This window comes from Sphaeramia orbicularis, chromosome 1 (assembly GCF_902148855.1).
Source record: "Sphaeramia orbicularis chromosome 1, fSphaOr1.1, whole genome shotgun sequence".
NCBI classification, from domain to species: Eukaryota; Metazoa; Chordata; class Actinopteri; order Kurtiformes; family Apogonidae; genus Sphaeramia; species Sphaeramia orbicularis.
In genome coordinates, this window is record NC_043957.1 from 24,410,121 (window position 1) to 24,425,586 (window position 15,466).

Sequence of the window (15,466 nt, forward strand, 5' to 3'; positions counted from 1 at the left end):
AGAAAAGCTTAATAAACAAATCAGAAGACAGAGTGACGATTTTCATAATGTAACTATTATTAAAAACATCAAGTAAAAATTTAAGTAAAACTTTGATGTAAAGTTGGCAATTTTTTTTTTTTTTTTTTCATGTTTGTCAGAAATAGAAAAAGGAAAAGAACTGGACACATAGAATCAATAATATAAATTTATAAACTCAAAACTGATTGAAAAAACATTTGGGATAAATTCATTGAAGTATTTCAAAATTATTAGAAAGAAAGGCAAAAAAAAACTCCACCATATAAAGAGATTATCACACAGTATGATTTCTTTTATATGTTTTATTTGTATTTTTATAATATTTAAATCTACATAAAAATTAAGTCAAATTAAGGGTAAATTTTAATATTCTGCATCTATTTGTTACCATAGAATCAACACATTTTCAGTGTTTTATTATGACATGTATAGAATGTGCAACGATTCCCAATTTTATTTTTTTTTAGATTTTTTTTACACAATATACAATATCAATAGATAGATAGATAGATAGATAGATAGATAGATAGATAGATAGATAGATAGATAGATAGATAGATAGATAGATAGATAGATAGATAGATAGATAGATAGATAGATAGATACTTTATTCATCCCAGAGGGAAATTGCAGCTTTAAACTGCAAAAAGCATGTGGTAAAGAAACATATAATCTTTGTATACTGTTACTTAAATGCATTGTGTTTGTGGCTTAAACATAATTTCTGTTGTGTTTCTGCTCTACTCAGTATTTGTACATTGCTATTTCAAGTCTGCTGCATAAGTCTGAACAGAGGAATCATTGGACATAATGAAGCTATAAATACTGTCATTATAATTATTATTATCTCTCTGTAGTTATCAGTCTTGTTAACAGACTGAGTGATGGTACTTGTCTCATATGAATGAACAATCTGTCTAAAGTCCTGAAGATATCATATAATTTCTTTAAGTTCTACACATACATTGAAAGTTTTGTCTAAGTAGATCATTAGAATGATATGTGAATCATGAGGATAAGATATATATTTCCAAACACCATATATCTAGACTGTATCTTAATACAGAGAATGAATGCAAATTGGTCATAAGAACTTTACTAAAGTACCACAGTACCGTTCTTTCTCCAAAATATACCTGCATATATTCAATTTTAAAACAACCCGTTTTTATTTTTTAAAAATGCGTTTATTATCTAAAACTTAGAATAAAAAAAAGCTTGAAATTCTATCTTATTTTGAAGAGAATGCTATGCTTTTAATTTTTAATATAACTTTCTGTCACAAACGTCACTTCCGTCCCAAGCACGCTCCACTCCGTTGCTAAGGAACGCACCTGCTGCTTGGTAAGCGACTGACTGTGGACTTCTCACGCTGCAGAACTATCGCTAACTAGCTTATCTGACTCCTTTTGTCATTTAAAACTGTGCAATAACTGCCTCATATTCATGGAGAATGCGCACAGGACGAATGTTTTGGTCACGTCGTGTCTGAAAACGCCGGTGGACCCGCACACCAAAGCGCCGTTAGCTTCGTACGAGCGGGAGAGAGTGCTGCCTTACACGGCTACGGGTCATGTGGACAACCGGCACTACGAGAAGGAGGTGAACACACTGAAAATCAATCAATGAAATTTCAATCAAATTAAATTTATATAGTGCCACATCATAACAAAAATTATCCCGTGACACTTTACATATAGAGCTGGTCTAAACTAGACTCTTAAGCCAATTTACAGAAACCCAACAGAATCCTCCAGGAGCAAATACTTGGGGACAGTGGTGAGGAAAAACTTTCTTTTAACAAGCAGAAACCTGGAGCAGACACTGACTCCTAGAGGATGGTCATCTGCCTAGACCAGTTGGGGTTAAAGAGAGAGGGTTAAAGGAAGAGAAGAGAGAGATAAAGAGATGGGAGGAGAGAGGAAGGGTTATGTAGGGAGGAGACACATGGATGCACAGCAAACTGAACTACAACTGTTAAAGACTAGAAGTACTGTAGCTAGTACAACAACCAATAACTAGAACAATTGTCCATAGCTGTTAATACTACTACTCCAAATACAAGTAGTAACAGTGGATATACTACTACTGCAGCTGTTGGTACCAATAATAGAAACCTCTACTGTCTATGTAAATATATAATAAACTCTATCACAACTATATGGATAAATGAGTGATGACGATGGAGGCAGGAGAGACGCAGGACCACAGCAGCAGGTCCAGAGATGATCCAGGGAAAACCTGTGAGTTTAACCAATGATATTAGATTTGAATCCGGTTAAATGTTTAGGTGGAACAAAAATAGCACCTTTTTTTTTATTTTTATAAATATAGCTGCTGGTCTTATGTGGGGAAATAACTGAAAAACACATAAAGATGAATTTAATTTTTTAGTTAAGGGGGAATTTCATTTTTCCATCATTTTAAGAAAACGAAGAAACCTTGTAAGTGAATAAAAAATATATTCAAACAAGCAATCATCAGTCATTAAACTGAGGTATCATAGAGCCTGCTGAGAGTGGGTATGAGGGATTGTCTGTAACATTAAATTCTTCCTTTTTATATTTTCACAAATAATAAGTTTCACTTTATTCTTCAATCAGTAGTGTTGGTCTCTAGCCTCACTGGAAAAATTCTGATTGGTCTATTTGGTCTAGATAAGAAGAAAACAGAACTGAAATCTCCCTTTTTTTTTTTCCACATGAAATTTTCACAGTATAAGAATGAAAAATTTGTTTGCAAAGAGTTTTTAAGTCTGTATTTAACTGATCAGATTCTAATAGTTTTAGAGTTGGGCCTGGACAAATGAAAAAAAAGGCAATGAAATCTCCCTTTTTGCATTTTCACAAATCAGAAACCATGTTTAATTTATTTGACTTTATGGATGTATTTCTTCTTTACACTCTGTGATTCAGGTTGTGTACAGTTGTCTACCTCCAGCTCTACCTTATATTAATCATTTTGTTGAGTGAATCAGGTACAGATTCTGATGTTGTCCACCTATGAAGCCATTGACAGTTTCAGGTCAGTCTGTGTGTGCCAGAAGGGATTTAACCTGTAGAACTTGTTGGCCTGACTATTCTTGGATTTCTGTCTTGACTAGATCACCAGACGTTCCATTTAGATCATAATCTCAACAGCTAATTTTAGCCCAAATACAGTAAAGGGTCTCTTATACATGGTGCTGTAGCAGGTCTTCTTCTGTAACCTCACCCCCATCAGGTTATCATGATAACATGATTGGTGGAACCAGCAGACATCTGATGCAAGGTATGTGTCAGTTGAGCTTTCATGCTAAGCTGCCTGCTGTACTCCACCATATGTCCTTGTTACATCAGGATAATAGGCTTAGACCTGTAGCAGCCCAAGTGCCGCTGAGCAGAGTTACTCGACCCAGCACGGTGGTTAAACACATATCGTCTGACAGCTGAAAAACAAATACATCTGACTTCAGAAGATTACATACGCCTTACTCCTGCATCTCAAGGCCCTTCATTTCTTTTGATACTGTACTTTTCAATATTAATAGTTTCTTATTTTTGTCATTGATTTGGTGTATGTAAAATAAAATGTGCAATATTTAGAAATATATGGATTCATTCAGTAGTAATCTGTCTCAATCATACTTTTTTACCCTATAGAAGCAGATTATGGTGGATTTACAAGTAGAAACTGTGGCCTCCGGCTATATTTTCTTATTTTTTGTTTTTTGTTTATTCACTATGATTTTTCGGTGGAGAAACACCAATAGTGGATTGCTAAAGTGTGATATAATGAGAATAATTTGGAGCAGTTTCCTCTTTACATGCCTAATATTAGTAATATTAGCCACTGGCCACAATTTTCGCCAAGTCCTGCCAGTCCTGATAGTTTATGTCTGTAATGAACAGGAGAAATGATGAGATAAAACCTTTGGCAATATTCATATGGTCCTTTAAATATCTATCTGGTTCTGAATTAACTGGATTATACTGTATGTGTTTGCTTTTTTTGCCTTAGTTCAAAGCTAATTTTCATGTGACCTCTTCAGCTGGAGTACGAGGACTCAGGATCAGATTTCTGTGATGAGGAGTATCTGGGAAAGGGTTCCCCCGTCAAGATTAATGACCTCCCAGCATCAAGAGATCGGTTCAATCTCAGTGAAATCTTCTTTTCCAATGAGGAGTACTACAGTAAGCTAGAGGAGCTGAAGAAAGCCCACCTCCGCACCATGGCTGAGCTGGAGAGCATGTACCGCCGTAAGCTGGAACTCAAGACCGTGGAGCCGTCGGACATGACGAATCTTGAGGCCAGGCAGAGGTGAGTGGTGTTCAAGTGTGAGTAATGTAGTTTATTCTGTGGTTCTTCTGTGTCATTTAAATATAAGCAGTTTAAGAAAGACACAGAAACGAACCAATTGAATCCATGACAAGAAAAAAATAAGACCTGAACTCTTTATGGAAGAAGCAGATGCTGCAGAAAGCCAGGAGGATCCTAGATCAACCAGGCCATGTCCTCAAAGATAGAGTCACCACTATGCCATCAGGGAGACGATACTATGTGCCTCAGAGGAGAGCAAATAGATGCACAAACTCATTTATTCCCTCTGCCACAATTCCCCACTGCGGGATCTATCTATCTATCTATCTATCTATCTATCTAGAGAAGGGGTCACCAACCCTGGTCCTCGAGGGCTACTAACCCGCATGTTTTAGATGTATCCCTCTTCCAACCCACCTGATTCAAATGATAGGCCTATCATCAGGCTCTGCAGAAGCCTGATAATGATCGTCAGGTGTGCTGGGAGAGGGATACATCTAAAACATGCAGGATAGTATCCCTAGAGGGCCAGGATTGGTGACCCCTGATCTACAGAGCTTATTTTCATAACATAACAGCTAAATAACACACTAGTATTATTTGACCTCGCTCATAGTTTTTTAGATACTTTCATACTCACGTATATCCAGTTTTAACAGACCTAAATGCAGTAGATGTCTACTAAATATGTTCCTTCAAAATAACAATGATGAAATAATGAAAAAACACTAGCCTATTCTTTGCAGTTGAAGAAGTGTTTGGATTGAGTAAAAATTCTAACATCACAGTAGCTGTTTTACCATTCAGTGTGTGTTGGCTGATCAGTCACATGTTGGTTATGTCAGACTCAGAAAAAAAGGTATTTCCATTTCGCCTTATGCCCAATTAAAGAAAAAATTTCCAAAAAAGTTTCCAAAGTTACAAAATGGGCATTAAATATGTTTATTGAAACACACAAAATCAAACACCAAAAGCAAATGTTCTGCATTCAAAACTGTACCTATATAATTAGTATTATACTATTATATATGGTGTTTTAGAATTCATATTATTACATTCATATACATGTAATATTTAACTGCTGCACATATTTGGGTTGAGCTTATATGAAGGACTTGATAACCTGTTTGTCACTCAGTCGGCAGCAATGCATTATGTTCCATAGGATCTTAATACATTAAGCATTGCTGTCCTGTGAGAACCATGTTTCTCTAAACAGCTAACTATCTCTGAAAAGACTCCTGAGAAATAGTGGAGTACAAACATAAAAGTAACATAAAGTATGGTGATTTGAGATTCTTTGGCAAAACAAATAACTTTAATTTAGTCTTCTCTGAGTTTCTGGTATTCAGAATTTGTATTTACACTGCTGTCATATGCATGTATTACATAGTGAGTAACATATTCAGACTATTTATATACTTATTTATTTATTTATTTAGAACATGTAAAGAAACAAAATAAAGCAAAACAAAATAAAATAAAATAAAACATTTAAATGGACAGAATCTATCTTCTAGCATATACAAGTCTGAATTTCGCATGGTCGAAAAGGAGTAGGAAGAAGCATAAACTTATTTAATCCTACCCCTCAGTGCTTTTACACCTTTATCACTAACTTGATACAGGAATCAAACAATACTATTTTCCTAATTTTAGCATCAAACCACAACAAATACATAATGCAATAATTGAATTATACACAACAATATGATCATGGCAGTACAGTCTTACAAACAGACTCAACAATTCAACCATTTTCTTCACTAATTACAGCATATTTATCAGTACAACATCATCCATAAACAAACAGGCCTCATTGTCATTATTAAATACTGTACTTCTCAAGAATCTTTTTTTCTATCTTTTTTTAAACTGAATTATGTTTGATACTTGTTTTATCTCAACACACAATTTGTTCCACAATTTTACTCCACAGATGGTGATACAGAAACTTTTTAACGTAGTGCGTACTTTATGAATCTTTAAATTTAACTTTCCCCTTAAATCATAGCCTCCCTCTCTTTCACAAAACATTGCTTGAATATTGCTCAGCAGTAAGTTATTCTTTGCTTTATACATTATTTGAATAGTTTTGAATTCCACAAGGTCAATGAGTTTTAAAGTTTTAGATTGTAAAAATAGTGGATTTGTATGTTCACGAAAACCAACATTGTGAACGAAAACCAACATACTATAACTATATTTCAGACTGTATAACAGCCCCCCCCTTTATATCACACCATGTGTGTGTGCAATCATATAGTAAATATGTAAATAATATTTAAATCTAAATTTACATAAATGTTTATATAAATACCAGATTTCTTTTTTCTCTTTATATTTCATATTTCACTCTTGTATGTTTTTCTCCCTCTCTTCTTTGCACTGCTTGTTGTATTTTCCTGCTGTTCACTGTGACATTTAATAATTTCAGAATTAAAGTCAAATCTTGTCTTATTATTAAAAGTATTACAGGCTGTGTAATACTTTATTTTGTTTGCTTTCAGACTGCAGTGGGCACATAGCAGCCCAGCAGCCTCACGGCATCTGAGGAAGGCCCACTCTGCTGTAGAGCTCAGGATTGGCTCTGGACAGTCAGACTCATCCGATGAGGATGCTGATGCTGCCAGTAGTTATGTAGAGAAAGGCCTGCTTTTCTCTCCCAAAGAACACATCAAGAACATGTGGCTGGATTTCAAGTTGTCCCCTCACGGCCGTCATATGTCGTCCTCTTCATTACACAGCCTGCCTGGGGACCAGACAAGGCCAGGAAAGGGAAGGTCCAACAAGAGGCATGGCCATAAAGACTGTGACCAGGAGCCGTGGAAACACAGGATCACTATTCCCAAACCCTTCCAGATGACGCTACGTGAAGCAGAGAAAAGGAAGCACGGGATAAAGACACGTTCAGAGATTGAAATGGAGAATGCAGAGCTGCGACGGCAGTTAGAGGAGCTCACAGAATGCCAGAGGAAGTTTAGGGCGAGTCCTGTACCAGCACATGTCCATCTCCCACTTTATGAAGAGCTGCAGGAGCGGAATGAGGAGCGACGGAAAACCATGCGCGACCGTGAAGCATATCACCCTCAAACTGTCCCGAAACCGTTCAGCTTCCTGGAGAGGGAGCGATTGAAGAAGGAGCAGAAACAGCAACAGGACCGGTCCTCAGAGCAGGAGAAAGTCAAGCCATTTAAAGCCAAATCTGTGCCCAAGTCTGTGTACGCAGCGGCATCTGGGGAACATATGAAGGAGGAGCAGCTGTATCGGTCCATCAAGATACAGATGAGAGCACAGGAGATGCTTCTCAGTTCTTCAATGCCTCCCAGCATGCTCGCACGGCGACTCAGCGACCGCAAGAAGACCAAAGATGGAGGGAACAGTGATTTCTCCCACAGGCCACAGATAAACAAGGAGGTGCCTGATTTTGATGCCAGTTACAGACGTTTCAAGAAGCATCTGGAGAAACGAAAGGAGGTGAAACCAACAACAGCGTGTGAGCCCTTCAACCTAAAGACATCACATATCCCTTCTCACCGTGAACGGATCCTGGCTGATATTGAGAAGGAGCAGAGCAGCCCACGTGCACGGCGCTGGCCATACATCGGTCCAGAGCCAGTTCGGACCCCAAATTCAAGTCTGTGTTCGTCACTCTCTGGCAGCCTGGAACTCCTTCCGGCCAAAACCACTGACGCCACTAAAAAGCGCCATGAGGCTGTGAGGTATCACTTTAGGACTGCAATGACCTCCACCCCTTTTTAGATGGTCTATAGACAGCCTCTGAAATGAAACGTACTGTTTAGACTTAGTCACCTCCAGCTTGTCTTCCCCAAATACCCCTAGAGTCCTCACAACCCTACACCAACTCCAAAACAGTGTATACACCTCAGACAAGTGTGGTTCTGTACTCATACCCTCGACTGCCCTCATCCTGCCAAAGTTCTTCCCTCCAGTCCTTCCTCTATCTGTGATCACATTGTCTCTCTGAGTAGAAAGGTGCTCGAGCAGAGGAGGAAGACAGAGGAGGAGGAGGAGCAGTGGAAGGAGAGACAGAAGCATAGGGAGAAGAAGCTGCAGGGTGTGGTGCTGAAACGAGCCCAGGCCAATGACCCCCACCTGGCTTTGGCAGAGACAAACCACACAAAACTCAAAGAATTTAGGTAAGAATATTGATACTGTACCATATTTCCTCAAATAAAAACCGAGAGTCAATCATAAGCCAGCCATCTGTCCGTCCGTCCATCCATCCATCCGTCCATCCATCCATCCAGGGTCGAGATGACACAAACAAACAAAAGGCAGCCCTCAAATACAGACCAGAAACTGAGGTGGTCTTCATCTTGTAGTGCCAAACTCTTTAATCCATGAAGTTTTTCATGAAGCACACGTCCCAGTGACCTGACCCACTTTCATAGACTTACTCGGAAATAGTTGAATTTTTGATTCCAAGAAGGATCCATCTTATGATGTCATATATTGATATTCTACAACTATCTAAACCTCCAGATGCTGCTACAGCGGCAGCTGATCTCACCCCCGTTTGCCATTACCTTGCACCAGCAGTATTTCCGAAAAATCATATCAAAGCTCTTATGCAGTTTTATCAACCTATATATCATTTATGCATATAAAATTTAAATAGTGCTTTTAATACATATCCAGAGCCATATAATGACCAAACATGACCTTTGACCTGAACTCATTTGAATATCATGTTGGAAAATACAGCAAAATCATTAGGTTTGACTTTTAAAATCTAAAACAACATTCTTGCTCACCATTGTAAATTCTTTTGGATCTTGAGATTCAATAGCTTGAAATATGTTAAACACACTATCTTTATACATAAAATATATCAAGCTTTAGAATTTAAGAGGAGGACAAGATGTTAAATTTTAAGGCACACTAAGAAAGTTTAAAAAATTATACATTACATGCAGAAGTGAATGTAACATCCCAACTGATCACCTAAACATGTCATATTTACAAATGTTTGTTATTATGATCATAAGTATTTGTTGCTTTAATGGAACTCCTTTCCAGTTGAGTAAATCATGTCACTATTAAAACAAGAGTCACAGACTTAGTATTACAGACATTATCACGCTAAAAGGGATCAATTTTGGAGATGCTTGATATTGCTGTTTTGCTTCAGCAACTGAGTCATGCATCACTGAGCATAGTCCAAAATGATTTTCTAGACATAATTATGCATTTTACTGAGCCAGACACACCTATTTTTTTTTTAAAATAAATCCAAAATGGGGAAAACAGGATACCAGAACATGTCCTTTGAGTTGACTGTACTCTATTGATTGATTGCTCTCTATCTATTTAAACACTAGAGGTTTTTTGTTTGTGAGGTCATATGTCCAGTTGACAGAGCTGTACATTGAGCTGTAGACCTCTTAGATTCTTGATTTGTTGAATATCAATCTTGTTAAATGATCTTCTAAGTTACATGAACGTTGGCAAAAAATGTAGGACAACATAAAAATTTCTGAAATCTACTAAAAATGTTAGTACTCATAAAATGATTGCTCATTCATAACAATAAAAGGTCATATAATTCACAAAATTATGGGACTTATTTCTGAATGACTGATCTTTTTTTTTTAGGAAACAGGACATTCAGCGCAGAAAGGAGTACCGGCAGGAGATAAAAGAGATGAAGCAGAGAGTGAAAGGGAGACCACTGCTGCTGGAGCAGGTTGCACAGGTGAACATGGATCTGAGTGGTGCATTAGGCATTACACATTTCCTTTTGATCACTGATAAATCCACTGTCACTCATCCTTAAACATACGAAACAGATTCTAAATAACTTCCATAAAACAAACATAATGTAAATATAGCAGATAATGTGCCCTTTAGTTACTACAGTCTGGATGAAATAACTATCCCATTATACTCAAATACTGTTAGAAATGAATGGAGGATTTGATTGTCTTTTTTGCTGTTTTTTTTTAAGCTCATACTAATAGTTAGTTGATAATAATTGTAGCTGCAATTAACAAATGTATTTATGGTTGATTAGCTGCCAAAGCTATAATTTTAATCAGAATTAGAATACTTTATTAATCCCAGGGGAAATTGTTGTGTTAGAGTTGCTCCGTGCAAGTATAATAAAAAGAACAGGAAAGGAATTATTAATACTACCAAAAAATACAGTATGTATACATGTAAAGCTCTAAATACATACATACACCAAATATACATATTAAAACACTCTATTAATGAAAATTTTCAAAGTCCAATCCACATTTGAATCCATTCACATTTGAATCCATATACTTTGGAAAAGAGAACCAGGGGATAACAAATTCATGGGATAAATATCTGTTCAGAATATTGTCGGTGGCAGGTAAAAAAGCCATCACTAGGAAGTGACTAAAAAAGGATTCACCAAAAATGGAGGACTGGATAGAAGTTATAGGTGACATCTATAGGATGGAGGAGTTGACTTTCTCTGTCAGACATGATTCAGACAAATTCACAAATTATTGGAAAAAACTGGGCTGATTTTGTAACACTATTCAGAGCTGAGTTTACTTGATAAGAGTAATGTGCATATAGACCCATGTAAACCCTTGGTTCATGCTACACACTTTAAATGTTCGGTGTTAATCTTATGCAGGGGAAAAGGGTTTCTGGAAGGAAAGAATGGAATGGGAACTTTACTTGCTATTTCCCATTTACTCTATTTTAGGTTACTGTGTATATTTTTGCTATTTCTGTCATTGCTCCCCTGTATGAGTATGTTTTTGTTTTTTGTTTGTTTTTCTTTACTTATATAGAAGTTATATACATGATGTAAAATGCTGATAAGATAAGGCTGCCTGTAAAAAATAATAAAAAGATAATTACCAAAAAAAAAACTCTATTAAAACACAATTAGAACAGCAATCAGTACAATATGTACTAGACAAATATGATCAATATGATAAGTAATACAAATATACATAAATAAGTGTGCAAAAATATAAAGTGTCAATAAATGAGGAATAGTGCATCATGACTTCATGGAACCAAAAGTTATGTGTTTAAATTAAAAGTCAAATACGCCTGTTAACAGAATAAAACTAAAATGTTCTTATTGTTGAATTTGCAGAAGAACGCCAAACAGGCAGCAGAGAAACGATACACTGATGCTCTGCATGGATGTGCTGTGACAGAGGAGTTCATCACCAGCAAAGCCGGAAAATCAGCATCAGCACGCAAAGCCTCACCTTCCAGTGACAGCAAACAAAGGTAAATCTGATAGAACTGTAGGGTAAATCTCACACTTCAGTCTACTGAGGGGGCGTGCATATAGATAGCACTCGGGCCTCACAGCAAGAAGGTCCTGGGTTCAATTCCAGCACCAGTCGATGGGGGTGGGACCTTTCTGTGTGGAGTTTGCATGTTCTCCCCATGTCTGCATGGGTTCTCTCTGTGTACTCCGGCTTCCTCCCACCATCCAAAGACATGCACTGATAGGTTAATCGGTTAATCTAAATTGCCCATAGGTGTGAATGTGAGAGTGATTGTTTGTCTCTATATGTCAGCGATGAACTGGCAACATGTTCAGGGTGTACCCCGCCTTCGCCCATAAGTAGCTGGGATAGGCTCCAAGCGACCCCTGTGACCCTAGTGAGGATAAAGTGGGTTCAGAAAATGAATGAATGAATGAGTCTGCTGAGGCATCCAACAGAACAAGTATGACAAGATAAACAATCATAAAAGTCTATGATTCTGTGTGTTTTTTCGTAGCAACTGGTTAAGATGTTTTAAAATGTGGCACATTAAACAAATGCACCATTATGTTAGATCATTTTTTACTCAGGTAGGAGTAAATAATTTTTGTATCATGTTTTATATTTTCATTTCTTTCTTGTGAGTAACCTGCAATAATGGTTTAATAGACTTGCCTGCAGTCCACCATTTTGACATGTATGAAGTTTTATGGCACTGAATAACCTCTTACCCAAGGAAGATAATTGAGTTTACAGTTGAATCACAAAGGTAGATACAGTACATTTTGGCTAAAAACATTTCAAACTCAATTTTGCATTTCAGTGTAGTCTGTCTGACCAAGAAATCACATGATATTTTGTTGGACCACCTGTAGCTGTGATTAAAGCACACATTTGCTGTTGCATCATTTATGCCATACATGCTTAGTCAATATCACAATAAAAGTATAAACACAATAACACACAATAATTTCATCCTGGGATTTATAATGTATTCTGATTCTGATTATTGCTTTTTTTTTTTTTTTTGCCAAACACTTGTATTGGTGATTGGAGGGTCAGACCACTGTGAAAAGTCTTCTCCAGCACCTCACAAAGATCCTCAATGGGTTTCAGGTTCAAGCCAAACCATGAGTGAAATTAATGTCTCATGCTGTGCTCATTGTACTCTGTCGTCTTGTAGTGACCAAGATGAAGCAGATATGGGATATAAACCAGTTCACATCAGGAAAGTCTTCCTGGATGATGATGGTGTGGAAGCAGATCCAGACGAGAGGCATGAGGACGCCAGCAGTCGGCGCTCAGATGAGGATGACCATGACGATAATCATCATGATTCAGATGACAGTTACCACTACTCAGATGATCATGAGAACTACTCTGGTGAAAGTGAACATGAAGGTGACTCAAGGCAGCAGGAAACAGAAGAATAATGTCATCTCTTAGGAGGAAGCTTCATTTTGCTGGAACGTTTCAATGTTGGACTGTAAATATGTTGAATTTTTTATGATTATGTGGAATAAATGTTCAGCTGAATGTCTGTAATTCACTGTACATATCAATACGAAACACTGCATGACATGACAGGACTGCATGACTGGAAAAAGTAATTTATCAGTAGATTATTTTGTTCTTAGATGGGCAAATCTGCATCTGAATCTGCATCAGTTTTTGTTTTGTTTTTTTTCCCATGTGTTTCAGAGGTACATTAAAGAACCATTATAAGCATTTTATACTTTTGAAGGACTTAAACTAATAAACAAATCATATTTTTGCAGGGTCAGTTTGTATTACTGACAATATTGATGTCACATTGATGTGTCTTTTTTGTTTTTATTTAAACAAATAGTCAGACGTGAAGAAGAGGAATAAAATCCTCACATGAGAAGCTGCAACCAAATATCTATGTATCTACAGTATAATTGATCCAAATTATATCAAAGTATGATGTGAATATCAGATGGAATGTGTTTGTGGAAATTAGAAGACATAAAAACTCAAAACACTTGATAAATATTTGTTACCTACTTATATTAAATATTCATTTTAGTCACTGACTGATAGTGATTGTGTCATCACTAATAAACCATATATCAAAAGTTGCAAGTCTTTTTTTTTTATTTTTTATTTTCACGGTTCTATTCATGGTAAACACAGAGCTAGAATGACTAGAATATTTCCAATTTTATTTATTATATTTCGCCAAGGAGTAAGGAACAAACAGATAACAAACGTTCAGTCTGACACATTTAATTATTTGAAATTTAATTAAAACATAGTTGGGCTGTCAAATAAATAGAAAATGGCATAAGAGAGGCACAAATCAGGAGAGAGACAGGCAAAACAAATTGTAATACTCAGTCATTAATGATAAAACAGACAGTTCAACTGCTGCTTCACACTTGCATCATCGCATGTGGTCTCTTCTTGATTTGATCATTATTACTTTGTCTGGGACACAAGTATCAAGTCTTACTCACAAATTATCAATCTTAATCTGTATATCTCATTACATACAGTTAAGGGGAGCTCAGAGAGTTCCACAGATGATGGATGAGTTGTTAATAAGACAAGTGTAATCTGCTATTGAATGCAAACAACAAGAAAAACAGTCTAAAACAAATGGTGCCAGGCACAACAAATCCTGCCCCTTGCATGTGTTGTAGCTTATTTTGGCATCGATCCAGCTGATGTCATTATATCTATGCCTGTGCTGATGTCAGCATATCAATAGCCTCTATATATGTGCCAAGTTTGAAGTAAATTGAAACAAAACCGATGTTTTCATAGACATTTGAAATTTTGGCCATTATAAGTAAATGGGAGAAAACAAAAAGATTTTAAAAATTCATAAAAAATTTTAACTTTGACCTGCTTTTCCCAAAATGTAATTACATCTATTCTGCGTCACTGGCAATGTATAAACCCAGTTTGGTATGAATTCAACCAATAGTTTTGCTGCTACAGACATTTGAAATTTCGTCCATAATAAGTAAATGGAAAAAAAAAAAACAATTTAAAAACTCATAAAAAATTTGAACTTTGACTTATGTTTCCCAAAATGTAATCAGATCTATTCTGGGTCACTGGCAATCTATAAACCAAATTTGGTATGAATTCAACCAATAGCTTTGTTGCTAGAGTGTTAACAAACAAACAAACAAACAAATCCAACCAAAAACAACACCCTTTACCTCCCCTTTGGGGAGTGGGGTAATTATCAGAAATAAACCTAAAAGAAACAAAAATATATATATAAATGGAATGCAACTTAACAAGTAAGTATATTTACCTCCACCAGGAGGTAAATATACTTACATGAAAAAAAAAATGATTAAAAACAATTAATTAATAATTGCACATATTGTACAATGTAAAATTAGAATAAAAACACCTAAATGGCAATAAAAAAAAGTATCTTTATATAAATAAGACTCACCCAATAAAATGGCCATGTTTAATGATGGAGATATTTCACTTTGTCACTATCAAAAGGACATCTGTATCTTGTGTGGTTATTTTACACGTATCTTTATTAATAGTGAGGCCAGATGCAAGTGAAAATATTTTAATGCATCTAAAGCAATGGATACTTGCAGTTTATTTTAAAGGAAATTAATAGTATCATCAGCAAGCTGGTTAATGGTGACAACTATCACCTGTACTGATACAATCTACATTTGCACAGTTGACAAAAAAAAATAAAAATAGAGGAGTTCAGCGGCAATTAAAAATACAAATGGAGAGACAGGGCAGTCTTGTCTGATCACAGCTGGAGAGTAAAGTGAGGAATAACTGAAAAGTATGACAGAAGTAGGACGGACCTCTGTCCGACGTTCTTACAGACATAGTAGAACTAACGGCTCCACCCAGTTTTGACGCAAGCTTACGTCTACAACCTCGCAGCAAAT

General features: G+C 36.4%; 1 protein-coding gene across 2 annotated transcripts; it reads left to right on the forward strand.

Moving 5' to 3' along the window:
• The first annotated feature begins 1,327 nt into the window (after positions 1–1,327).
• Positions 1,328–13,657, forward strand: fam161a (FAM161 centrosomal protein A). Of its 2 annotated transcripts, none has more exons than XM_030142829.1 (7): positions 1,328–1,623; positions 4,052–4,320; positions 6,831–8,042; positions 8,313–8,480; positions 9,940–10,039; positions 11,432–11,571; positions 12,739–13,657. In XM_030142829.1, the coding sequence occupies exons 1-7, from the start codon at positions 1,468–1,470 to the stop codon at positions 12,986–12,988; spliced, it is 2,295 nt and encodes a 764-aa protein (XP_029998689.1). In that variant the 5' UTR covers positions 1,328–1,467; the 3' UTR covers positions 12,989–13,657. The 2 variants fall into 2 exon arrangements, with proteins under 2 accessions (XP_029998689.1, XP_029998699.1); XM_030142839.1 differs by lacking the exon at positions 1,328–1,623 and adding an exon at positions 2,227–2,264.
• The last annotated feature ends 1,809 nt before the right edge of the window (positions 13,658–15,466 follow it).